Source organism: Oryx dammah, unplaced genomic scaffold (assembly GCF_014754425.2).
Source record: "Oryx dammah isolate SB20612 unplaced genomic scaffold, SCBI_Odam_1.1 HiC_scaffold_19, whole genome shotgun sequence".
Lineage (NCBI taxonomy): Eukaryota > Metazoa > Chordata > Mammalia > Artiodactyla > Bovidae > Oryx > Oryx dammah.
Genome location: NW_024070203.1, coordinates 27,172,921 through 27,200,467, shown reverse-complemented (window position 1 = coordinate 27,200,467; position 27,547 = coordinate 27,172,921). Strand labels below are relative to the sequence as shown.

General features: G+C 40.5%; 1 protein-coding gene across 4 annotated transcripts in view; it reads left to right on the top strand.

Moving 5' to 3' along the window:
• NSMCE2 (NSE2 (MMS21) homolog, SMC5-SMC6 complex SUMO ligase) overlaps window positions 1-27,547 on the top strand; it is a 232,312-nt gene that overhangs the window by 41,330 nt on the left and 163,435 nt on the right. For all 4 annotated transcript variants that reach the window (XM_040261832.1, XM_040261831.1, XM_040261830.1 and 1 more), the window contains exon 3: window positions 4,816-4,922. In XM_040261832.1, coding sequence (XP_040117766.1) covers window positions 4,816-4,922 — 107 coding nt within the window. The remainder of the gene's footprint in view (window positions 1-4,815; window positions 4,923-27,547) is intronic.

Genomic DNA, 27,547 nt, shown 5'->3' with positions numbered 1-27,547 from the left:
ATTTTAATACATTAATGCTCTTTCAGTGGCACATCTAAGAAATCCTAGACTCCCCGCTTGGCTAGGGAGGACGGTGGCAAGAGTACTGGAACAGGTTGCGATTTCCTCCTCCAGGGGATCTTCCCAACCCAGGGATCCAACCCAGGTCTCCCGCATTGCAGTCAGACGCTTTACTGTCTGAGCCACCAGGGAATCCCCCTCAAAGGCTTGGAGTAGAAATAGTTTTGAACCTGGGCTCCACTCAGAGGTATGTCTGCATGTGAAGCCTTCCTAGGCTCTTCCCTCCCCTGAAACAGTTCTCTGCTGCTGCCCTGGTGTGGCTGCCGCTTCCTGCTCTGTTGTTGCTGGTGCTCTTGGCCTGGTTCTGGTGGACTTAGCAGCTGCTAGAAGAGCTGACTTAGTTACTCTCTGAGCATTCAGTGGGTGACTTGGTTGCTTTTATAAAGCCTCTCCAATTAGCCTTGCTGATGGGAAAGATCACTCTCTTCAGCAGTGTTAAAACTTCATAAGGGCAAGATCATTTTCTCTTTGTTACCGATTTCCTCTTCCAAGGAATTTGGGAAAGCTTTTCCCGGACTAGGCCCAGTCACATTTGAATGACCTTGGCCAGTGTCCTACCTGGAACAGGCCACCTGGAGCTGAGATGAAGCTAGCTGGAGGCCATGACTTTCTCCCCAGTCCCCCCACCCCCAGGATTTGTTCCCTAGATATTCATGGAGAGGTTAGAGGTGCTTTGTCCTTCTCGTGCTGAAGCATCTTTTAGTACAGGGAGGTGAGTGTACATACTTTGCAGCTGGAAGGTCTGCGTGCCGAGGCCTGACTGCCACTCACTACCATGTGTCCTTGAGTGAGTTATTACTTCAACTGCATGGTGTTTCAGTTTTCTCGTATAAAGTGGAGATAAAACTACCTTTCTCTTAATGTTGCTGTGAGGTTTAATATAAACACAGTGTGCTGAGTGCATCTTGGCTTATAAGTGCTTACTAATTATTAGCTACAGCTATTATTATTACATATATTTTTATCATTGCAGTTACTTTCCAGGCTTGCAGAGGTGTGGTACAGTAATATTTTCCTCTCCAAGCTATGTCATTCAGTGAATTTTAACATCATTTTTGTAATGCCCCTGCTCCCCACCCTGCTTTGGGGCCAGCCTTTTTCCTATGGAAAAATCACAATGAAGATAGAATAGACAAATACATTTATTTTACATTTGAATTCAGTTGAATATCAGGGCAGGATAATTTTTAGTTTGGTGAAAGTTTAATTTTCAAATTTATTATATGATGGTTGTGTAAGAATATTGTTATATTCCTTTGTTGGATCCCAATAACACTAAGGCATTGTTCGTACCCTCAAATGGATTAAAATCTGTTTGGAAAAATGAGACAAATTCATATAGGAAAACAAGATTGCTTATGGTTCAAAGTGCCAAATATCAAGTACAGTTGTTAAGATAAATTAAACGAGATCCTTCTAGGCTGATAGAATTTAAAAGTAGGCAGGGCTTGAGCTCAGCCCTTAAAGGGTGGGTTGGATTTGGTTGGTGTGGGTTTTTAGGAAGGGCTGTACCTATTATATACCGTGGAATAAGGGATCAAGGGACTCTAGCTACTCAGTCCCTCTGCCCTTCTCCATTCCCCAGCCACTTTTTGGTCAACAGCCCACTCCCTGTCATGTGTTTATCCCTCTTTTCCTCCTGAGTTCTTCGGGGCTTTATTTAGCCTTTTTCATACAACGCTGGAGAAGGCAATGGCACCCCACTCCAGTACTCTTGCCTGGAAAATCCCATGGATGGAGGAGCCTGGTGTGCTGCAGTCCATGGGGTTGCTAAGAGTTGGACACGACTGAGCGACTTCACTTTTATTTTCACTTTCGTGCATTGGAGAAGGAAATGGCAACCCACTCCAGTGTTCTTGCCTGGAGAATCCCAGGGAAGGGGGAGCCTGGTGGGCTGCCATCTATGGGATCGCACAGAGTTGGACACGACTGAAGTGACTTAGCGGCAGCAGCAGCATACAACACTATGCTCTTTCCCCACCCCAGTTCCTTAGTAGAACAAGACACATTCCGTATACCTTTCTTTGCCTGGTATTTCTGAAGCATGAACACAAATAAAAAAGAAGTTATTATTGTATAATAAGGGAAATGGGGGTTAACAGCTGCCTGATATGGATGTTTCTCATGGCCTCCCTTCCAGATGCTGTTGTGGGAGTCTCTTCTAGTTCTTATCTACTGTCTCCTATCTCTCCAAGCCCTTTTCTCCAGCAGGTCAAAACATTGACTTGAGGCTGAGGTTATCTGACTGAGCATCACTTCCAGCTGTGGCGTGGCTTTCAGTTCTTTTCAGGAGTAGCTTCCTGCTGTCTTCCTGTGTTTTCTCTTTGTTGCCTTGGGCTGCACTATTCATCACTTAGGTTCTTTAGCTTGTCCCAACCTTCTTGTGCCTTAGTGGAGGCTGTGCGTGCCCAGGTGGCCTCCTTAGATGCTTCCCCTAGGCTTCATGCCATCAAATCCTGGCCTAGCCATCATTGCTTAGGTTCTCCTTTACAGGGAAGGTCTCCTTTGCCGTATATTTTAAATTGTTATTTAATTCAAGTCTTACTATTATCCATGGGCCCTTGATAATAAAGAGCACCATCCTGCTTACTTTGCAAACTTGAATGTCAAAAGCACATTTCTAAGTGCTTTCAAAAATTAAGTCACTTCCAGAGGAAGGTTGCCAACGTGATGTCAATTCCTGCTGCTTTAAGCCCCTGACAGATTTTTATTTCTTTTATTTTCCCCTGATACATCCTTTAGAAAGTTTCTATTTAGGTTGAAGTTTCCATTAATTATTGAATTTTTTTAGAAAGCACCTTATGCTGTTAGTCTTTGCTCAGGTTACCAGCTTTACCCACTTTTTTCAGTGGTCCCAAAATAAGAATCCATTACACATAAAATACACTGATTTCTTTAAGAAAACAAACCAAAAAACCTGCACCATTATTTCCTTTAATTAGATAAAGCTTTTGTGAAACCAGGGGCCTACTTGTCTCTTTTTAAAAAGATTTTCTTTTTTTATATTTTTCATTATTTTAAATGAGAAAAAACTAAAAAAAAAATTTTAAACAAAAAAACCTAAATTATAGGTCAATTTCAAACTCCTAACCAATTTGCTGAAATGTAAATGTATACAGTAAAATACTTAGAAGTCACAACCGATCATCATTAGGATATAGATTGTTTAAAATTCTCTTTCTGATCGTCGAGCAATTAATATGATTTTTAACAAACAGTTGCTATATTATGGCAATAGAGACACGTTTGGTACCAGCAACAGCTAAGCAACATGTCTCTTTCATTGATGTTTGGACATTTTTGAATAGCCTTACTATTTTATTTGGTATATGACTTGAGACCTTTCTCATTTTGTTTAAAATTTATATTTAATTTTGTGAATGTAAATACAATTTTTTTCTTATATAAACCCTGCTCCTTCCCACTCCTCAAAAAGAAAAACAAAAAATTTATGTAGAGGTATACATATATTCTGTGAAGTCTGGGTGTTACAAGCCAAGAGATAATCTACTAAAAGCATGTTAACCCAGGAGATATTTTAAGGAATGTGTTTATTATTGACTGTTGTAAAACTAAAGCATAATTTGGAAGTCTGGGAAATAATTTCTTAAAAGCCAAATGTAAGTGGGTTTTACATTATTTTATAACTTTGAGCTAGACAGTTGTATTGTTCTTCAGGGGAGACAAGGAATACTGACATTGGTCTGAGTTAGGGTATTTGAATGAAGAGTCTTTGAGTGTGTGCATCCCCAAATGTGATTTAAGGACACCAGTTTTATTTGCATTTCTTTCAGGTTTTTAAATGCTAACTTTTTTATTATCCTGTGTTCTCTATCTTTTCCTGATCTGTTAAATTGTGTGTCTAGAGCTTGGGGAAAATGTTTCTTTTAAGCACTTTTCATATTATCTCACTTTTCTAGTCTTCTTGTCACTTTCTGTAACCTTCTTGTTCCCTGAGGGTTTTTTAATTTTTAAATACAGTGAGGACAGTTGTTTCATGCTCTGACCGATACCCGAAACATTTGGGGATCTATTTCTGCTGTGGCTTGTTGTTACAGTTTTTCAGAAACACGTTTGTTCTTTCTCTCTCTGCCCTCTGTTCTGCTCAGTGGCCAAGGGCAACTTCCCTACAGCCTGGAGGAGCAGGGTGGGCTTATTACTCTAGTTCATCTTTATTCTGAGGAGTGGGGACCCTCAAGTTACTAGGGAAATGTATGCAACTTTGGATCCTGTGTTCTGCTTCTGATTTGGCCCTGGTTTTTCTTACTTTCTTGTGACTTTTGTTTTTAAGGAGATCTCTTTTTTTTCCTGTTTTACCCTATGATTTTAGTTGTCTTCAGTAGGAGGATTGGTCTGCATAACCCAGCCTACCATTACTAGAAGTGAAAAATGTTCCTTATTTGATCTTTAATGATACTGTGGGGTTCATGTGCAGATATATAACTGGACTGCTTTAATGGATGATGGAACTGAGGCTGAGAAAAGTGTAGTGGTTGATTTCAGACCGTCCAGGTAGGTGGCAGAGCCTGAGACTCGTGTGTCTGAGTCTACATTTCCACCTTCAAGCCTTTTTCTGTTGGCCATCTTCTTCAAATTTTGAATGAACCAGGTGTATATTGAAGACATTTTTAAAGATGTAATACTTTTGCAAAATCATTTACATAGACCATTGACTAATAATTATGTTGGTACAGCTTTTCCCAGATATGGCATTTTAAGTAAAAAACAATAATTTACTTCCCTTTTATTTTTCAGCTGAAGTGAGTAGTGAATACAGTATGGATAAGGCAATGGTTGAATTTGCAATGATGGATCGGGAACTAAACCATTATTTAAAGGCTGTGCAATCTACAATAAACCATGTAAGTTTACACCACTCACCTGGTTCTATTTGGTTACAAGTGACTGACTTAGAAACACAAAATCAAAAATCTTCTCTAACCTTTCATATTTTCTTATCCTTTCTGTGGTAGCTATTAATCTCTTCTTAATCAGGAAGTTCATAGAATAGGAATCTTAACTATTTTCCTAAATAGGTCACCTAGATTTAATTAGGATATTACAGTTTAGATTTCCTTGCATTCTTTGGTCTCAGATTTTATTAGTCTAAGCCCCCTTTGAATGTGAGTAGTTTTTTATAAACAACTAAAAACTGCATAGAACTTGTTTTTATCGTTACATTTGTTTAAGCATACAATTTAGACCAGGTTTGGTTACTCATTCTCCAGCTGTAACTAATATGTAGCTATTGCAAAATTCATAGAATCAGATAATAGGGAAGCGTTTTAGAGCAAGTTTAAAAATAAAGCAGCTTGGCATTTTGTCTTTTCCAGAAGCCAAACTTAACTGTTGGCTCCGGCTATCACAGGAACAACACATAAAGCAGTTAAGGTGGGAACATAGCAACATCCTTTTCAGCAGTACTGTGTTGAGTAAGAAATGAGCAATATGATTGCAGTAATGTTTCTGAGAAGTGCTTTGTCCTCTGAGCAGTGGAAACTCCCCTTTGAACTGATTTCGTATACCTGTGTAATAGGATGTCTTGTACTTCTGGTTTCTTTATTTGCTTTTTCTTACTTATATCTATGGGAAAATTCTAAAACTCAAATATTTTACAAGATTAGCTGCTGTTCAGTGGAAGAGAAAATTTTGAATATGATTTAATGCTTAAGCCATATTTAAGTGAGTATTACAGTTATGTTTCTGATTATATGCCATTTTCTGAAGTTTTTTGTCTTTAAAATTTTGTTTTCTCCTTTTTTTCTTTCGATGGTTAATATTTACTAAGTGTAGCATTTGTGACTATCTTGAGAATGTCTGCTTATATCCAAGTAATATACTCATTCAGTTCTTGTGTTTCTAACCATCATGACTGTCTTTGGCCTGTGAATATTTCTTCCATAGGAAGATATGAAAATGGTATCATGTATGGTCTTTGAAACTGATAGCAATGATTTTCAACTCCAGCTGACCCCTAGAACCAGCCAGTCCCTACCCTGCACTAAAGAGATCCTGATTTCACCAGTCTGTCTGGAGCAGGATTGGGACACCTATATTTTCTAAAACCCATTCTATTATGTATCCAAGGTTGACAATCACTGCCTTAAAAGAACAAGGCTGTTTTTATAGAATAAAGTATGAAGTGAAGTGAAAGTCGCTCAGTCATGTCCAACTGTTTGTGAACCCACGGACTGTAGCCCGCCAGGCTCCTCTGTCCATGGAATTCTCCAGGCCAGAATACTTGAGTGGGCAGCTGTTCCCTTCTCCAGGGGGATCGAACCTAGGTCTCCCGCATGGCAGGCAGATTCTTTACCGACTGAGTCACCAGGGAAGCCCATAAATACAGTATATTTGCTGCCAAAGATCGGAGTTAGACCTGTGACATGGGCTGGTCCAGCACTGACCCTTCCATTCTGTGGAGGTTATTTGATAGGCTTTTCTGCTTTAACCTTGATGTTTTGCAAAGGAAACAGCACAGTGTACATTATAGATAAGAAAACAGATTTTGAAAGTTGAAGAACTTAATGTGGATTTTTTTTCCTGTTAAACTTTAGGATTCACAGATACACGTGATATTTTTATAGAAAGAATTGGACTTTCCTACTTTCAAAAAACTGAGTCACTCATAAAAGGAAAAAAGGAGAAGCAACCCTCCCCTCACACATATTCAGTAGTTAACAGCATTTCTTTCATCTTGAGGCTTCATTCCATTACCCCCACCCTACTAAACAGGAAAGATGGTGCTTGGAGTTTCATCCAGCTTTTCAGCCCTAACCTCACCCTGCACTATGGAGCAACTTGGATTCAGTGATTCTAATGCTTGTCAGGAAGGTCCCTGATCTTTCGTAAGAGGAGAAAGCATGTTTAGTTGCAGTTTTTTCTTACGCAAAGTTGTGCTCTCTATATAAGCTTGATATGAGACCAAGAATAGCAAATCATAGTTTTGTAAGATTTCTAAGACCTAAAACCATATAGAGACATAGTGGAGATATGACCATTATTTTGAGGAAAATATTTTATCCTCTATATACTATTCACTCTTTACACAGTAGGGAGTACTGTTTTCCTGCCATTTTATTTCTTGTTTTGGTGAGGGATAAAGAATGAACAGCAGCTTGAAAGGGGCCAGAATGGTATAGTTCTTTAGGAATAGAAAGGGTCTATGGATCAGAAACTGTTACAACTCCGGGGCTCCCATTTTCCAAGTTATGATCATGGATCAAAAAACTTAACCTCTTGGAACCTCATGGTCTTCATCTATAAAAGTCTTAGCCTGCCTGTTTCATAAGATTATTGTGTTAATCAGATTAGATACTGTGTATCAAACAGTTTGACATTCATAAAATTTGATAGAGGTAAAGATACTGTGTTATTACAAACTTGGATTTCCAAACACACTCCTGAGAAAGGTGGAAAAGGATCTTTCTTAAAAACAAGTCCTTTGCTCACTTTATTTCAGGGCTTTGAATTAAAACTTTTATTGGCTTTAACCTGTCCTCCTTTGGAATCCAGGAATCATGTAGGATTAGATTTTGGCTGAATGAGTTACAATATGAGGTGTTTATGATCTCTAAAACAAAGAAATTGTTTTAAATCAAATTATTAAGAAAGAATGGACTTCCCTCGTAGCTCAGTGGTAAAGAATCCACCTGCCAATTTAGGAGATGCAAGTTTGATCCCTGGGTTGGGAAGATCCCCTGGAGAAGGAAATGGCAACCCACTGCAGTATTCTTGTCTGGAGAATTCCATGGACAGAGAAGCCTGGTGGGATACGGGGTCACAAAAGAGTTGGATACAGCTTAGCGACTAAGCAACGACAACAATTAAGAAAGAATACAGACAATAGGAACCCTTATGAGTCCTGTTCCACTTCTGCTCTGTCATAGACTTTTGGGAATTGCAGTACTGCCATTCCTGTATCCTTTGCCAAGATTCTGGTCTACTCTCTGGTCTTTTCTGTTTAAAAAAATTTTTTTTAATCATCAAAGAGCATTGGAGTTTCTTATTTAAATGAAGATCTCTCATCTGCTCTCATCTTCACAGAATTCTGAAGGTTATAAACCTCTGAAAATGTTTTCGAAGTTTACTTTGGAACCTTAAAGGTGTGGCTCAATTTACCAGCCATCTCTGGGAAGTCCCTTTGGCTTTTAACAAAGCACTCAGATCGCCTTTCTTTGTCCTTTGAGAAAATAGAGCTGCTATTTTCTACAATGCTTGAAGTTTTTATTTGGAATCAGTATTTATTTCAGTGCTCTGAAACTTAAAAAAAGAAAAGAAGTAAAGACTTCATCCCAGCTGTTTTGTAGAGGGAATATTATGCAGTGAACACTAAAAAGAAAAAAAAAAACAAAATTCCCAGACAGTCCGTAAGTCATTTATAAAAGCCTTCAGGGTAAATGGGTTATATACCTGTCACAACTCTTTAAAACATGTTAAACCACAAACAATTCAGTAGGGACTCTATGGAGATTTTCAGTCATGAGACCACACATGTGATGAAAGTGTTTTGAAAGCTATAAAATGGCACATAGATGTGCTATGATCCATTTACTTCTTTTATCGCTGTGACTGCTAAGGAAAAACTTTTCTCGGTTTCATATTGAGAACAGAGTGATGTTCTGAACATTAGCTTTTGATGACCTAATGTTCCCTTTCTTGTTTTCTAAGCTTTTATTATTTGAGTATCTTGAAGGGCACCATTGGCTGGCTTTTTGTTCTCAAACATTCACTGAACACATGTTTTCTAAACACCTATATGCCAGGTACTTCTCAGTGCTAGAATCTGGAGGTCAATCAGCAAAGCCCACATGACCTCACCTTCAGGATGTCTGAAGTCTAGAGAGGGAGACAGACATTTAACAAAGAGCAGTACAGTCATTATTTAATGATTGTTGTGCTGTGTGCTGCAAAGGGAAAATAAAGTTTTTAAGGAGAGTTATTAACTCAGGGAGCATAATATCCTCTGGGCAGTAGGTTGGTGGTTAGGGGACTCCTTCCTGATAAAGTGATATTTAATCTAAGATGAAAGTCTGATGAGCTTCAACATGGGGATCACGACATATAACTTTCCCTTGTCTGTGTGACTTTTTGCATGAAATGGAGGCATCTTTTTTTTTTTTCCTTCTCCTTGATGTCAGAGTTTCAAAGTGCCTTGATCAATCTGAAGACTTTAATTTGAGAAAATTGTCAGAGAAAGCCTGCTTTTATACATAGAAAGGTTAAAGTCTGTAGAGTAGCCGAGTAACCTACGTAAGGTTGGTCAAGGGTTCATTCATCTGCAGATGTGAGTGCCTGCCATGAGCCAGGAACTGTGCTTATTAGTAAAGCAAGTTATGGCAGTAGATGATTTATTAATAAGAATAATTTCATTACTGATACTCTGCTTCTCAAGCCATTTTACTGGTCACATGGATTATCCCTCTTGAAGTGAGACTCTCTGATGTATTGAAAAGTGAAAGGGAAAGTGAAAGTCGCTCAGTCATGTCTGACTCTTTGCGATCTCATGGACTATACAGTCCATGGAATTCTTCAGGCCAGAATACTGGAGTGTGTAGCCTTTTCCTTCTCCAGGGGCTCTTCCCAATCCAGGAATCGATCCCAGGTCTCCCGCATTGTAGGCGGATTTTTTACCAGCTGAGCGACAAGGGAAGCCCAAGAGTACTGGAGTGGGTAGCCTATCCCTTCTTCAGGGGAATCTTCCTGACCCAGGAATCGAACCAGGGTCTTCTGCATTGCAGGTGGTTTCTTTACCAACTGAGCTATCAGGGAAGCTGATTCCATGATCAGGAGGCCTTATTCCATGTGTCGAATAAGCAGTGATAATACTTGTGTACTTGTGGTTCTGGATTTGTGTCATGGTTTTAAACTAAACCTGGAGTCCATCTTGTGGGCTTCAGAGTCCAGAAGGTGGGTAACAGCTTGATCCAAAGAGTCCTCAGATTGATTCTCAGGTAAGTTCTTTTCAAATAAGAGTTGATAGAGAGTCCAACTGCTGTCGTGGGGGTGGCCTTTGTAACTTTTTTATAACCTTAATTCTCATAGTGAAAAAAGATGCCCCCCCCAACCCCTGCCAAACTAAATAACAAATGGCCTAAGAGGTTCCTATTATTTACTGATATTATTAACAGCCAGTGGTGAAATATTCATTTTCTGTGCTTTTTTGATGAGCAGTCTAACCCTAGAGTTTAGTAAAAATAACTAAAGCTTAAGATTCACATTATACTTTTTTTTTTATCATGATACTTAATTGTGTGGTTTTACTGTAACAAACTTCAAATCTTAAAGGAAATGTCAGATTTTACCCGTGTATGGTTCTTTCAGTATGTGCTGCTTGAATATCTTACCTTATGGAAAACCCAGAGCATTTGTATTTTCTTCACCTTCCTCAGCTGCTCTCTTTTGTGCTACATGCATCTTAAAGATTATCTAAGATTTGAAAGCATTTATGTCAGATTGCTACCACATATTTCTTGCAGTTTTTAAAATCAGTTTTTTATAACAGTTCCTACCAAGTATAGAGGAGGAGGCTATTTTTCTTCTAACGAGAGGGACAATTAGTTGCTGGATCAGCTTACTTGGGTTGTTCCTTATAAATCTGTTCATGGATATATGCCCTGTGCACTGTGGCTTTTTTACTTGATAAGCTAACATGAACATTTTATCTGCCTTTGAAAGCTAGTATGTTGAGAGTTAGAAGAGTGGAAATACACCTCGTGCAAGTTGTTGAAACCAACACAATCTTAGATATAATAAAAGAACAAGATGGGTCAAAGGTATAGCTTACCTCAGCCTTGACATTATGCAACTAGTTTAGAATGTTTTTGACATATCACTTCCCACTGCCTCTTCACCCTTCACCCTTCATCACCTGGTAAACTTTGCCTTTTATAGATCTTATTTTAAAGTTACTTTAAAATCTTCTCCTTTAACATGAAATCTTATGGGGTATCTTGTAAGTTGGGAGTTACTTTTTTGGTTATACCAGATTTGGGGAGCCTTTCTCACAGAGAAAGCTAATGATTTATAGTATCTGAAGAAACTTCCAGGGCAGAGGATGTGATTTATTGGCTGTGACCACTTGGTGACTGGATGTAAGAATGCACCTCACACTGTGACTCATTGACAAAGGTAGAAGGAGGGATTGTAACACTGGGGCAGAAGATTCCTGAGCATGGGAGAAATGACTCTTGTCAGGTAAGGGATAACAATGGAATTAGTAAAGAGCTCCTAGAACCAGGTGGGAAAGTACTGTGAAACCCTCCACTAGCTCTCCAGAACAGCGTGTGGTGCCTTTCCGTCCACGTTAACATGCTCCTTTCATCTCTAGGGATATTGCCCAGATGTGGTAATTAACCAGGGGAGAAAAGTTGATGTAGAGGGCTTCCCTCTTGGCTCAGTGTTGAAGAATCCACCTGCCAAAGCAGGAGACATGGGTTCAATCCCTGGTCTGGGAAGATCCCATGTGCCGTGGAGCAGCTAAGCCCAAGCACCACAACTGTTGAGCCTCTGCTGTAGAGCCTGGGAGCCTCAGCTACTGATAACCATGTGCTATAGAGCCCATGCTCTGCAACAAGAGAAGTCACTCACTGCACACCGCAACTAGAGAGTTGTCCCTGCTCACTGCAACTAGAGAAAGCCCCTGTGCAACAACGAAGACCCAGCACAGCCACCAAAAAAAAAAAAAGTTAATGTAGATATTCTCTGTTCAGCCTTTTGGCCCCAGAATGTGTCTCTTTCTGTGATTACTGGTAATTAATGTCTATTCCATTGCTCTAGAACTCCCTCTGCAGTTCTTCCTAAATTAAGGTTGTCTTTAGTAGCATTGTGTCTAATACACAAAAAGAGCAGATCTGGGTATAGTATTTCACTAATTGAGTTGCCTCTATAGAAAGGAATTGAGATATAAAACTCTTAGATTCCCAAGTAATATAGCTGCTAATTGGTGAAATTTCTGGTCTGTGTTGTATTAAGACTGATTATCATGGGTGGTTTATAGAAATCTTTGTGTTTTGTAGGTATCAAGTGTTGGATTTTATTCAGAGTTCTAAAACATTTACACTGTACTGGGCCTTAACGTGCCTCTTGTGGACATTTTCAAGTTCGTTCCATAATGCTAATTAATCAGGATGTGAGTAAGTATAATAGGAAAAAAAGGATTTTGTGGGCAAATAAGTTTGGGGAATGTTTGATTAAAAGAACTTCCTTCAAGACTCCAAAGCCTTTAAGATGCTTTTGTGCATTGTGATTCTCCAAAGGAGGGTATTTAGTTATTTCCTAAACTTGTTTGAAAATCTCTCTGGGGAAGAACTGATACTTTACAGAACCCACTTTGGAAAATGCTTCTGTTGTCTCAATCCCTGTTCCTTATGGAGGAGGCTGAGAGATGATGGATCCAGCAGTGTGTGGTACAGATTTCATGGCATCCAGGGATCTAGGAAGTACCTCAAACCCCCTACCTGAAGTGGACCTACAGGATGTTTCTGTGCAGAAAATCAGGAACGGGCCAGACCTCTGAAAAGACTCTGCATTATTCCGGCAGTGGAAAGAGGAAGAAACAGCTCTTTTTAAAAACATGCAGTAGTTGCTTGGCCATCAGAGCCTCTCTTTGAAGCAAACAAGACTCCATGTGTGGGGTATTGCTTCAGAAAAGTGGGGGGAAGGAAAGGAAGAGAGGAAGGGATAATATAGGCAGAAAGGACACAGCATTGGTATGGACAGGAAAAGCACATAGACTCTGAAAACCTGGTTCAGCACAACTCTCAGTGCTTATTGAACACCTTGGTCTTGGTGGTACTAGGCAATGCTGACAGCTAATCACTTGAATTCTTTAAATGATGTGAATATTCTTTAATACAGCAAGCTCTTGCCCATTTATGACATTGGGCATAGTCCACATCTAGCATCAAACTCTTATTTTAGATAATCACTGGAGCCTTCTTCCACCCCAGACTTTTCACCATACTGGGTAAGTACTACAGATCTTGAGATGTTGGCCTTTCCCTACTATTTGGTGCTCGTGAGCATGGGCTCACTGCAGAAGAGAGATGGGAGAATAGACTGAGCCACAGAATTGATCACCAAATGCTAAGACTCACTACAAAATGAATGCATTTGCCAAGTGTGGAGTTGAAACAGCTGCTTGTTTATTAATCTCATAATTAAGTTGTTCAGTTAGTGCCAATAGTATGCTTAGTTTAATGAAGATATAAAAGCCTCTTGACATGTGTATATAAAGTAGGCTACGAAATAATATTAACTGAAATAGTTTGACACAGATAAAACAAACATGCTTAAGAAATTCAGAGTAAGGGAAAAGAGCCTTTGCTTAAATTCTGGCTTTTCTACCGTTTAAGCCTCAATCTCTTTTTAAGTGAGGGTGATCAAATGCAGGTCAGAGAGTTCTGGAAACAATGAAAAGTGATAGCGTGAAAGCAGCGAGAACAGTTCTGTCAAGGCTCATTTATGAAGTTGCTCAGAGAGTTCTGTAAAGGAAAAGTCATTTCTTTTGATCAAGTTTAAACAGTATCTGAAGAGGAAATTTGAGTTAACATTTAGAGAGCAGAGTAGGCAGCAGGAAACCATTGGGAAAGGCCAGAGTTGATTATGTCCTTGAGACGTTGAAGGAAGGCCCTCTTTCCTTAGGAGTCTTCTGGTAACGGGGGTGGCGAGAATGTTGGGGGGAACTTGGTGCTCATAGTGTTGTAAGCGGAAAGGATGGGGTGGAATCTGGGGGACCAAGCCAGTGAGAAGCATGGCATTTGGCCAGTTGGATACAAAGTCCCTTGGTCAGTAAGTCTACTTTTGTCTGCAGCAATGAAGAAGAGATTGTGTCCCTTAACATGCTAGTTAATGACAGAGCGGGCCTACTAGATATAAGGACCAGCCGTGTGTTCTGTGCTCAGTCGTGCCTCTTTGTGAACTACAGGCTGCCAGGCTCCTCTGTCCATGGAATTCCCAAACAAGAATACCGGAGTGGGTTGCCATTTCCTTCTCCAGGGGATCTTCCAAACCCAGAGATCAAACCTGTGTCTCCTGCTTGGCAGGCGGATTCTTCACCACTGTGCCCCACTGGGAAGCCCTATATAACGTAGTATGAAGATGCTATAGCAAGGAATAGATGGCTAAGTAAAAACTTTGGTAATTCAGGATTAATGTTTGATGTTTCCTAAAGTAAACAAAAACTACTTAACGATGTAAGCAAGATAATTCAATAAACAGCATAATTATATACCCATGTGCACAGAGAGAAATATTTCTTCGGTTACCATTTCCACTGTTAAGTAGTGTTTGTTAATTAGCGCCCTTTGAACAAATAATTGGGAGAGAAAAATGTGTTGGATTTATTCCTCCAAAGTATCATTATGATGGGTTATCAGCACTATTTCACATGTGCAATCTATATAAATTGTTGACAGGTGAAAGAGAAAGAAAGTACATAAGTGGAGAGAAAGTAAATGCATGTGAGTTAGCAGTTGTGCTGGTAAGGAGAGTTCTTTGATCCTGCAGCAAGCCAGTGACCGGTGAATTGTTATTGAGAAAATAGCGAGAATTTCTTTTTACTGTTTCTCTCTTAAGCATCAAGCTTCTAGCAATAGTGACTTTCATTCTTTTGTATCATGACCAGCCTGATATTTTAATCACGTGAGCTTTTTGATTTTTATTTCTTTTGAGGCTTTTTCTTTAAAGGAAAATTAATGTCACATATTATAAGATTCTTTTAAAATAGTGAAAATCCTTATGCACATTTCTCATAGGCTAGAGTAATACACCAGTTTAATTATTTCTTCTTTTCTTTATTTGATCTTTAAAAAATCATTTAATTATCTTCTAATTGAAAACAATCTTTATAAAGACCATGCCCAGATAGCTCAACTGGCAGAGCATCAGACTTTTAATATGAAGGCCCAGAGTTCAAGTCCCTGTCCAGGTGCCAAAATAAATTGGGGGGAAAAAAAAAAAGACTTTCCTGTTGGTCCAGTTGTTGTCACTGCATTCCCACTGCAGATCCACTGCAGGGGCTGAGGATTCCATCCCTTGTCCGGGAACTAGGATCCCTCATACTGTGCAAAGCAGCTCCACCACCACCCCGACCCCCCAAAAAGACCAAGTCATTGTTACTTAAAATTGGAAGCAAAACCAGGAATAAATTTAATATGATTGCCTCACACAATTGATTTCCAGACGTCCTGACTTGCTTGCTTTTAACTTTCCCCTTGACCGACACCCAGGGGTCTCACATGCTTCAAGTGCCTTTCAGTTGCCTCATCTATTTGTGATTCTTGGCATGTCACTGGGACCAAGGAGCAAACCCACTCCACCCATCAGGTTACTCTCTGTCACTCTGAGGATTATTTTAGCCTCCACTATGACACAGAAGCCAGTAAAGCCACATGAAGTACTAAATCGAAGCCCTAAATGAACTAAATCCTGGGTGTATTCAGAGCATCCCTCTTACAAAATCAGAAAATAAATATGGCTCATGAGGTGTGGTTACACTGTGTCTTAAAAAGCCTCAGCAAAAACAGAAAAAGCCTCAATTTTTTTCTTGGAATAAATTCTTACCATATTACTTAAAGCACCCATAAATAATATAGGTGAAGTTAGAATGTCATGCGATATTGTCTATAATAGAAATGTATTGCTCAGCCAAAATATGGAATTAACATGTTTTACTTTTGTGAAATGCATCTCCATTACAGTAGTAAATTGTTTGGTGTTACTATTCAGGTTAATTATTGTGTTTTTGTGTATACCTGTCTACTGGAAAGTTGTGTTGACCTTAAGCAGGTTTGCAAAATGAACTCAGTAGTATCTGCCGCTACCTCTCACAGAGCGATTTCTTGATTAAGAAATGAGATAACCTGTGTGAAAGCGCTTGAGAGGTAAAAGTGCTGTATAAAGACGAGGGTCAGCGCTCTGGCCTGTTAACTTTTAACTTCTTTTCTCATCATGAAAATGTCTGCCACATGGTGTTTAAATTGGTTCACTCTTCTAAACCCCCTAAACTCAGAATAAACCTATTGCCATTTATAAGTGGCTTGTGCTTTGTTTCCTCACGTTTATTTTCTCATGCCACAGCTTAAACTAGAAGGAAAAAATGCGTAAGTTTTACATTCACTTTTTGTCCTTAATTTAGTCATCTTTTTGGTAAATGCTTATTTCTGCAGAAATCTCATGTAACAGTTCAACAAGTGACTAATGCAGATTGGGCTTGCTTAGTCTCTGAGTCACTTTATTATGAAACACTTAAAGTTGAACATCGATTGGTAACAATGAGGAAATAATATGAGACAATTTATACTTTCTGATCTGATGGTTTTAGTGACTAACTCATCAGGCAACACAAAAGAAGGAAATTAATGAAAATTCACAAAGCCAGATGAAATTAGTCTAAAAGTCAAGTCTCAGTAAATCACAGTCACCTTTACTACTTTCTCAGCAGTTGGCATTTCGTTGATAAGAGTGTTGGGCTGGGAAGTAAAGATCTGACTTCTCGTCCTTGTTCTGCCAGGCTGTGACCTTGGACAAGTCACGGAAACTTCTGTGCTTCAGCTTCCTCGTTTCTAAAATGGGAGTTATCACAATATTTGCCCTACATACTTCACTGGGCAATTGTGGATAAAATGAGATTATAAATAGGGATGTGTTATTATAAATAGGAATGTGTTTTGGCCCTCCCTCCCCCCAAAAAGTGAAAGGTGGTATATAGTTATTATATCCTGACTGTCCCCATCTGACATCTCATATCTGAATGGCCACAGGCCCTAAGAGTGAAAGAGACTTCCTGAATCTGCCTCAGAGGTTCAGAAGGGAGTCTCTGTTAGCTGTTGGAGCTTGAAAGAGATAAGACACATTCCCAGTGTTTGGAGTTCTGAATCGACTCATGGAATACAGTTTCCCATAGAACATTCAGTGGCTGGGTTTCCAGGCTAGCCACTTTTTTAAAATGATTTAATCATAAACAGTTCTTTGTAATCCAATTTCCGTAAAACTGTAACAAAACCCATTTGTGCTCTTGGTGTCAGTTTGGTGTTTCAGATGTTCTAGAGGACTTAGCCTAGTTGATGAAAGCAAATTAACTTCTCTTCTGACTTCCCCAGTTATTTGATATTTGTCTACAGGCTGTTGATGGTTTACTTAAACCAGGTTTAGAAATAATCTGTTTCTTTTCTTCAGTCCCCTGGCACTTTGACTAAAAGAGTCTGAAGCCAACTTATTTTGCCCCAGGTAATGGGTGAGGAGCCCTCTGGAATCCCTGCCCTCTTTAATGATCACAGAAACCTTCCAAATTAGGTAAGGTGGATGTGATGGACTCTGAGCCTCCGCAAGGTTAAGGGACATGCTCAGGTCGCATGCTCAGTCTCAAGAGTTGAGACTTGAACCTTGGTTTTTTGATGTGTCATTCAGGGCTCTTTTCATGATGTCTCCGTGCCTCAGGACAGATGTATTTCATTGAGTTCAGTTTCATTTGGGAGTAGGAGTGTTTTTATCTAGTCTTGGTTATAAAATATGCTTATGATCTTACACACATCTTATTGTAAATTTCCCAAATGTAAAATTTTAGTCTAAATGAGTAGTGACTCTTCACACTGCCTTGACATGCACAGGGAAGGATTCTGTTAGTATTAAAGAACTGTTTGAGGAATATTGTTATATGGAACTGTTACACTAAAAAGATGGGATACTCAGTCTTTCCGTAGTAACAGTAAGCCTAGTTAACATTTCTGTAGTGCTTGCTATGTGCCAGGCAGTACTCTTAAGTGGTATTGGTTAATTCAGGTTGAGAAACATTTTCATTCTTGCCAGCTTAGACTGCAGATTTACTCATGATCAGTTTTTAGAAGCAGTGAGGGGGAAGTCTCTGCATGGAAGAAGGTAGAGAAATGGTCAATAAACGGCATTTCAGGGAACATGTAAAGGATATCTCTCTGGTGTAGTGGAAAGAATACCACAGTTGGAATCAGGAGATACAGGTTCATCCTTGCTCTTCCACTACCTAACTGTGACATTGGTCCTCTGACTTATCCTCTAAAATCTTCAGTTTTCTTATTTGTAAGAAAGAGGATAATGATACTTCATGGGGCTTTTGCACAGATTAAATGCAATAAAGCACTTAATTTCACGCCCTCACAGGAAGTGAGGCTTCATGAGAGAATGTTAATTGCTGCTTTTTTTTAATTAGAAAAAAAAAAAATTTTGGCCACATCACACAGCATCCAGGATCTTAGTTCTTCCCCTACCTCCCTGCCTCTGATTTGGGGGAAATAAGAACCTCTGTCCCCGAAGTGGAAATGTAGAGTTTCAACCGCTGGCACGCCAAGGAAGTCCCAATTGCTTCTTTTAATCTCCATGCACAAGGTGGTTGAGAAATTAAATGGGAGAATGGACTATGAAACCTAGTTTATAATTTTGTTTAAAATATCATACAATTTAAAGATGGTGTTTTCAATTGACTGCTGCCTTCTTGGGTGCTTCAGAGTAAACGTGCAGGGAATCAAGGAAAACAGACTATGGCTGGAGAATCTGGATTTTACGGGGTGGCTATAGGTGAATAGGTGAATACACGATAAGTGGCTTAATGGTATCCTCTGTTATGAAATTGTATTGTATGCTTTACAATATGAAACTGTAAGTTGTATGAAATTGTGTGCTTTCAGACTTGGTAGCCACCTAGTAGTTTTAGCTTTATCCCCTGTTCAGTGTTTGGTTCAAGGAAGTTATATAATCTCTCTGGGCAGTGAGAATCAAATTATATAAATTATTCTAAAAAGTGCTCTGTATGCTGTGAATCACCTAACTGATTTTTGTTTTGTTTACTATTTTGCTTGTGGTACAGGGGCTTTCCATTAGATTAAATTAGAAGTCATTGTCATGCGCTCAGAAAACTTTTCTCATAAGTGACAAAATGTAAGGTAAAAGTCAGCTTGATAGCTTTAGTAATAGGAAGTCATTTCAAGTAACAGGAAGCTGTATGAATTATAGAGAAAGCAAGAACAGAGAATTTGATAGGCTTCTAGATGAGATTGAATGGACCAACCTAAGGAGAAGGAGCTTAATGAACCACTGGATTATTCGTAATTCCACGGTCTTTGTTGTGTTGGATAAGTTATAAATGAGAGAAACAGCCAGCCTGATATCCTTGAATTACCCTTATTCTGTGCTATTGACACATGGAATGATATAAAGACAAGGGACCTGAAATCAGACTTACTGTCTACCAGAATGTTAGAAGATAACTTATGGATTTTTTTTTAATGTAATGTTCACAAAATAGATGTTTTGCTTCTTTTTCAGACCCTATAGTTACATAAACTAGGTTTTCTTTCTGATGGATGCTTGGCAAGAACAGAGGAGAGGGAGAGGGTGAGATGATTTGGGAGAATGGCGTTGAAACATGTATAATATCATGTAAGAATCGAATTGCCAGTCTATGTCCAATGCAGGATATGGCACGCTTGGGGCTGGTACGCGGGGATGACCCAGAGAGATGTTGTGGGGAGGGGGGTGGGAGGGGGGTTCATGTTTGGGAACGCATGTACACCTGTGGTGGATTCATGTCAATGTATGCCAAAACCAATACAGAATTGTAAAGTGAAAATTAAAAAAATAAATAATTAATTAAAAAAAAAAGAAAAGGAAAAAAAAAGAACAGAGGAAAGAACAATGAGTGTGTTTCTTTCTGTATGGTTAAAACAGAAATGGTAAATTTGTTCCTTTGGTTATTCAGATCTTCTAGTTCGTGGAGGGTGACTGGAGGACCCAGGAAAGACATGGAACACAAGCAGGAAGTCCTCACCATCCTTAGATCAGCAGCCATGTAGTGGCTGGGGGCACTCTCCAGTGGCCTCGGTGGTGAAGGCTGGTCTTCCTGGTCTCGAATGTTCCATGATACTGAGCATTGTTCCGGTGTCCTCCCGGGTCTTTTCCTTTCATCAGGAGAGAGAGCACCACATGTGTATGTCCCTCCCCCTAGCATCTCCCCTTCACATGCACTCACACATACAGACTGAAGCAAGAAATAACTTCTTTCACTGTTCAGGTTCTAAAGCAGGATAAGCTTCTGTATCACCAACCACTGCTGAGTTGAATGGAAAAGTTTATCTAAGTGAGTGTAAGAAAATCAGGTTCCCCATTAGGACTTTCTTTGGAGCCTTGATTTTGTTGGATATAACACAAAATAATGAGGCTTCCCAGGTGGCTCAGCAGTAAAGAATTCGCCTGCCAATGCAGAAGACAAAGGTTTGATCCTTGGGTTGGGTAGATCCCCTGGAGGAGGAAATGGCAGCCTGCTCCAGTATTCTTGCTTGGGAAATCCCATGGACAGAGGAGCCTAGCAGGTTACAGTTTATGGAGTTGCAAAAAATCTGAGATAAATCTGAGACTTAACAACAACAACACAAAAATAAGCAGATAGGGAAGGGACTATAATATAGGTTTTGTACATTGAGAACTTCATTGAGAAAATTCCTAAAGCAAAGAGGCTTTGAAAGAAATTATGCTAGAAGGATGGAAATAGTTTAGATGTGAAAAAAAAAAAATCAGTGGTATTTGTTTTTGTAAAGCACTGTATTTTTTCCATTAGAAAAGCAAGCGAGTTGTATATAGTTTTCCCAGTTCACCTACCCCCTTGTCCTTGAGGAGGTGAGGGCATTAATCCTTGACAGGAAAGTCTGTGCCATCTGGGAAATTTCTTGATGGCTATCATTTCGTCAGTGTCGAAACTAACCTGAAAGTAAGTTTGGTTGTCCAAAGGTCTCCTTAATCATGTAGTTAGAACGTTTCATTTGATAAACATTACCTAGGTTATCGTGTTAAAAACTGTTGGAAAAAATTTTGAAATAACTGGTCGATAGATTTGGTTTCTACAGAACATTTATTTATTTGGGGACTGCTCCTGAGTTTAAGCTGCTCTTCTTAATGAAACATCTGTATCACCAACTTATGATGACTGTGGTAAATACCTTACTGACACAGTTTTCTGTGTAATTACTAAGATATGCTTGTTCATGTGTGCTCAGTCGTTTCATTGTGTCTGACTCTCTGTGACCCTGTGGACTGTAGCCCACCAGGCTCCTCTGTCCATGGGATTCTCCAGGCAAGAATACTGGAGTGGGCTGCCATGCCCTCCTCCAGGGGGTCTCCTGACCTGGGGCTCAGACTTGCGACTCCTGCGTCCCCTGCACTGCAGACAGGTTCTTCACCCGCTGAGCCATCTGGGAAGCCCAAGATAAGCTTAGAAGTTTCCTTTGACAGGCCCTGGGGAATTTGCATTATAAACTGCATTTAAGTGGGAGAAAGGGGACATTGGGGGAGGGGAGGAAGACAAAGACAAAGTCTGTAGTTTGTCTGTTTTACCTCTCCGTTGCTAACTTTCAAAATGCATAGTGTGCTCCCAGGCCGATGGTTCCGAGTGGTTTCGTGCTTTCAGCCCCCTTTCTCCTTGTTACCGTGACCTGTCTGACATCCCATGAGATGTGGGGCACTGAGAATAGAGCATCTTTTTAAGTGCCTCGTATGTCTGACAGTGTACTAAGTACTTGGGCTGCATCACCGTGTATCCTCAAAAAAACTGGGTACAGTGGGAACTTTATCATTCTTGCATAGATGAGGATGCTGAAGCCAAATGAATTGCAGAAATGGCCCAAGATTCCACACCTGGTGAAAAATTCACAGGACATTGTTCAGTCATTCTCTTCTTTGACTTTGACTTTGCTACTCTGGAGGACTCCCTCCTCCCTGAATTGTTATGTGCCCTTAAATTTCATGACAACATGTCTGACATTTCTTCTTGCTTTCAGCCACACCTCCATAGTCTCCTGGTAGACCCAGCTTTACCTCTCCAGCCATGAAATCTTGGTGTTCCTACCTGTTCTTAGACTCTCTCCTTTTCACTCTCTTCCTGAGCTTTCAGCTTGAATTACTGTCTTTGTGCTGTGTGTATGCACTCATTTGGGTCCAATTCTTCGTGACCCCATGGACTGCAGGCCGCCAAACTCCTCTGTTCCTGGGTTTTTCCAGGCAAGAATACTGGAGTGGGTTGGCATTTCCTCCTCCAGGGGATCTTCTCAACCTGGGGATGAAACCCATGGCGCTCTGGTCTCCTGCTTTGGCAAGTAGGTCCTCTACCACTGCGCCACCTGGGAAGCCCATCTTTGTGCTGCCGAGTTCCAAATCCTTATTTCCATTCCAGATCACATGGCTGAGAATCACACACGTCGTCTGTTTGGTCTTTCTGCTTCAGTGTACCCCTTAAATTTGGCATGGCCCATAGAGTTTTCCCCTTGATTTTCTTCGGAGATTCTGTAACTTAGGAAATGGCAACATCCTACACCCAGTGGCCCACATCAGAAACCTGATTATCGTCCTCACTCATATTTCCTCATAGCGCTCATTCCATCACCAGCATTTACTGACTCTCAAATGATTTTCATCGCCGTTTTCATAATCTCTAGTCTCCCATGGAGAGTTTTCTGCAGAGAGTTTTGTTCTCTTCTGGTTCCAAATAGGAAAAGGAGTACGTCAAGGCTGTATATTGTCACCCTGCTTATTTAACTTCTGTGCAGAGTACATCATGAGAAACGCTGGGTTGGAAGAAACACAAGCTGGAATCAAGATTGCCGGGAGAAATATCAATCACCTCAGATATGCAGATGACACCACCCTTATGGCAGAAAGTGAAGAGGAGCTAAAAAGCCTCTTGATGAAAGTGAAAGAGGAGAGCAAAAAAGGTGGCTTAGAGCTCAACATTCAGAAAATGAAGATCATGGCATCTGGTCCTATCACTTCATGGGAAATAGACGGGGAAACAGTGGAAACAGTGTCAGACTTTATTTTGGGGGGCTCCAAAATCACTGCAGATGGTGATTGCAGCCATGAAATTAAAAGACGCTTACTCCTTGGAAGAAAAGTTATGACCAACCTAGATAGCATATTCAAAAGCAGAGACATTACTTTGCCGACTAAGGTCCGTCTAGTCAAGGCTATGGTTTTTCCTGTGGTCATGTATGGATGTGAGAGTTGGACTGTGAAGAAGGCTGAGCGCCGAAGAATTGATGCTTTTGAACTGTGATGTTGGAGAAGACTCTTGAGAGTCCCTTGGACTGCAAGGAGATCAGCCCTGGGATTTCTTTAGAAGGAATGATGCTAAAGCTGAAACTCCAGTACTTTGGCCACCTCATGTGAAGAGTTGACTCATTGGAAAAGACTGATGCTAGGAGGGATTGGGGGCAGGAGGAGAAAGGGACGACCAAGGAGGAGATGGCTGGATGGCATCACGGACTCGATGGACATGAGTCTGAATGAACTCCAGGAGATGGTGATGGACAGGGAGGCCTGGTGGGCTGCGATTCATGGGGTCGCAGAGTCGGACACGACTGAGCGACTGAACTGAACGTGCTTTCTGGGCTTGCCAAGTGGCTCAGTGGTAAAGAACCATCTGCCAATGAAGGAGACACGGGTTTGGTCCCTTTGTTGGGAAGATCCCCTGGAGAAGGAAATGGCAACCCACTCCAGTATTCTTGCCTGGGAAATCCCACGGATAGAGGGGCCTAGCAGGCTATAGTCCATGAGGTCACAAAGAGGCAGACACAACTTGGCAGCTGAACAACACAACAGATATTGCTTCCTATCTAGTAGCTCAAGAACTCTGTCTAAATTGCAGATTTGATTATTTTACCTACCTTTTTCAGTTATTCCTGATTACCCTCAGGATTAAATTCATATACCCCTGCTTAACTTGGTAGCCTCATTTTTTTACCATTCTTTTATGGTAGTCACAGGAATGTTCTCTTGCTTCTGGGCAGAGTACACATTATTCTTTCTGGTAGAGGTGCTTTCTCCCTTTCAGATCACTGTCGCCTTCCTGCCCTTCATAAACTTAGTCTGGCTCCTTCTTCACGGCCCTCCCTGACATCACCCAGCCTCTGTCCGCCAGATGTATCTTGTGTTCTCATAACACCACACACTTAGTCATCTTTCATAGTGTTTATAGCTTATAACCCTATCTTTTCTCCAAAACCATGTCTCAGACGTACAACTGTCTCCTTTTCATCCCCACTTCATTTCATTCCCATAGGCATTTCACATTTAACTTTCTAAAACTAAACTTGGTTTTTTGTTTGTTTTTTTTTTCTCCAAAACCAGCTGTTCTTCCCAACTTCCCCTTCTCAGGAAATGGCATCTGTACCATTTCATCTAGTCAGGCCAAACCCAGAGTTGTCCTCGGTTTGTTAATGTTTCATAGCCCGCATCCGCAGGGTTCATCAATAAACCCTGTTTCTCTGCCTTCAGAATACGGTTAGAATCTGACTGCCTGTTGCTGCTTCTGCTGCCACCCTCGTCTGGGCCACTGTCTCCTGGGCCAGTGGACGCCTACTGATTGGTCTGCTTCTAAGTGGTCTCCTGCTGCAGCCCTTCCGCCCCTCAAACCTGTTCTCATCACAGTAGCCGGAAGTGAAGTGAAGTGAAGTCGCTCAGTAGTGTCTGACTCTTTGTGACCCCATAGACTGTAGCCTACCAGGCTCCATCCGTGAGATTTTCCAGGCAAGAATACTGGAGTGGGTTGCCATTTCCTTCTCCAGAGGATCTTCCCAACCCAGGGATCGAACCTCAGGGTCTCCCAAATTGCAGGCAGACGCTTTACTGTCTGAGCCACCAGGGAAGCCCCAGAGTGATCCTCTAAAAAGGAAAACCGGATCTTCTCAGTCCTCTGCTCAGTCCTTCCCATCTCTCTCAGAGCAGGGTCTAAAGGCCACGCATTGGCCTCCCTGGTCTGCCCCCACCCCACAACTCCATCTTCACTTCTGATTCTATCTCCTTCTACTCCCCCTGCCCTTTTAAAGTTTTATCAGGTCTCTGTTCAGAGGTCATCTTTTCAGTGAGGCCTTCCGTAACCATCCATCATAGAGGAGCTCACCCACCCTGTTTAACTGTTCTCCATAGCGCTTATTACCATCCGGCTAATTATATCTTTTCTGACTGTTCTTCTTAATTAGAACTCGGAGTCCATGAGGGGAGAGTCTTGATCTCTTTTGTTTCCACTGTATTCCCAGCATTTATGTAGTGCATGGTCCCTAGTGGATACTCAGTAAATCTGTAGGGAAATGAAACTGAAGTTGTCATGGATTTAGGAGTTTTGCAGACCTGGCAATCGCACATCCCATACTGATGAGCATTTTGAGTGCTCGTAGTTATACCACTCCATGGCCTCAACTTCCCAATCTGTAATATGGGGATGTTCTTACTTCTCAGGTTGTTTATTTGTTTAGGAAGATTAGATAAAATAGCTCTGTGAAGTGCTTAGCTCAGTACCTTGCCCATAATAAGCTATAAATTGAGAGAAATTGTTGCAACTGATACTCTGCTGATTCTTGTCAGAAGACCTCATTTAATTGCATGTCCAGCAGGTTTTAAACTCAACTGTATCTTAAACTTGCTCTTGTGACGGTAATGATACTGCAGTTGCCAGACTTGAGGGGAAGGGATGAAGGAGGGGGATCGGGTGAAAGTACTCAAAAAGTACAAACTTTCAGATGTGAAACGAAGAAGTTCTGGGGATGCAATGTAAAATAGTAACAACGGTGACAATACTAGTTAATGATAATAGTGCTTACTGAGTGCCAGGAAGAATTCTGTGAGTCAGCGCTTTTCAGTAGAACTTTCTGCAGTAAAGGAAGTGTTCTCTATAAGCACTGTAGAAAGGTAGCCACTACCTGTGGCTTTTGAACTCTTGAAATATGACAGCGTGACTGAAGAACTACTAGGTTGGTATAGAAGCAATTGCAGTTTTTGCACTGTTGAAATTTGCCATTTGATATTGGAATATATTCTGAATAAATGTAGTTATGTTATATATCATTTTAACATGCATTTCTCATTTTTATGTTTTGGGGTTTTTTTTTTGCAAATGACTTATTACTTGCTGCCTGTTTTATATTTATTTTGGACTATGAAATGATGTTAGACAAAAAGCATATTGGAACAGTTTTCTTATTTAGTTCAAAATGGGTGGGAAAGCAGCAGAGACAACTCGCAACATCAACAACACGTTTGGCCCAGAAATAGCTAACGACCATACAGTGCAGTGGTGGTTCAAGAAGCTTGGCAAAGAAGATGGAGCCTTGAAGATGAGGAGCATAGTGGCCAGCCATCAGAAGGTAAAAACAACTATTGTGAGCTGTTATCGAAGCTGATCCTGTTACAACTACGTGGAATTTGCCAAAGAACTCAGTGTTGACCATTCTACAGTCTTTTGGCCTTTGAAGCAAATTGGAAAGGTGAAAAAGCTCAATAAGTGGTACCTCATGAACTGACTGGAAATTTTTTTTTAAATCTCGTTTTGTAGTGTCTTCTCTTATTCTATGCAACAACAGTGAACCATTTCTCGATCAGATTGTGTTGTGTGATGAAAGTGGACCAGTGATGACCAGCTCAGTGGTTGAACCAAGAAGGCGCTCCAAAGCACTTCCCAAAGCTAAACTTGCACCAGAAAAGATCATGGTCACTGTTTGGTGGTATGTGGCTGGTCTGAACCCTAGTGAGACCAGTACATCTGAGAAGTATGCTTAGCAAATTGATGATATGTACTGAAAACTGCAATGCCTGCAGCTGGCATTGGTCAACAGAAAGAGCCCTATTCTCCACAACAATGCCTGACTGCATGTCGCACAACCAGTTCTTCAAAAATTGAATGAATCATGCTATGAAGTTTTGCCTCATCCGCCATATTCACTGACTTCTTACCAACTGGCTACTACTTCTTCAAGCATCTCAACAACTTTTGCAGGGAAAACACTTCTGCAACCAGGAGGATGCAGAAAATGCTTTCCAAGAGTTTGTCAAATCCCGAAGCAGAGATTTTTATGCTACAGGAATAGACTAACTTATTTCTCATTGGCAAAAGTGTGTTGACTATAATGGTTCCTATTTTGATTAATAAAGATGTATTTGAGCCTGGTTACAATGATTTAAAATTCACAGTCCAAAACTGTAATTACTTTTGCATCAACCTCATTAATTTTTAATTGTATTTAATTTGAAATAATTTAGATTTTAATAACCACATGTAGCTAGTGGCTACTGTATTTGAATTCCAAAGCCCTACAGTCTTTAAATGCATTAATTCATTTAGTATTCATGACAATGCAGAGACTTTTGTAGAGTTAGAGATGAGGAGATCAGGTTTCTCAGAGGTTGCCTAAGACTTCACAGCTTGTCTGAAGCAGAGCTGGGATTTAAATGTTAAATCCTTGGGTAATCTGGTTCCAGGGGCTCTGCTGGCCCCTCCTTTGTGTCAGTCTCAATAACAGAAGTCCCACAGGCCAGGGGTCAAGCTGACATGTCTGTGTTCTTCTTGCATGGAAGCTGAGAAAGTGAATTTCTGTTTCCTGCCCTAGTGAGGTATCACTCATAAAGTGGAAAATTCCCCAAACAAAGGAAAGGTTCCTATATTCTCAACCAGTGAGCTTGGCCACTCAGCCTCTGTATGCAC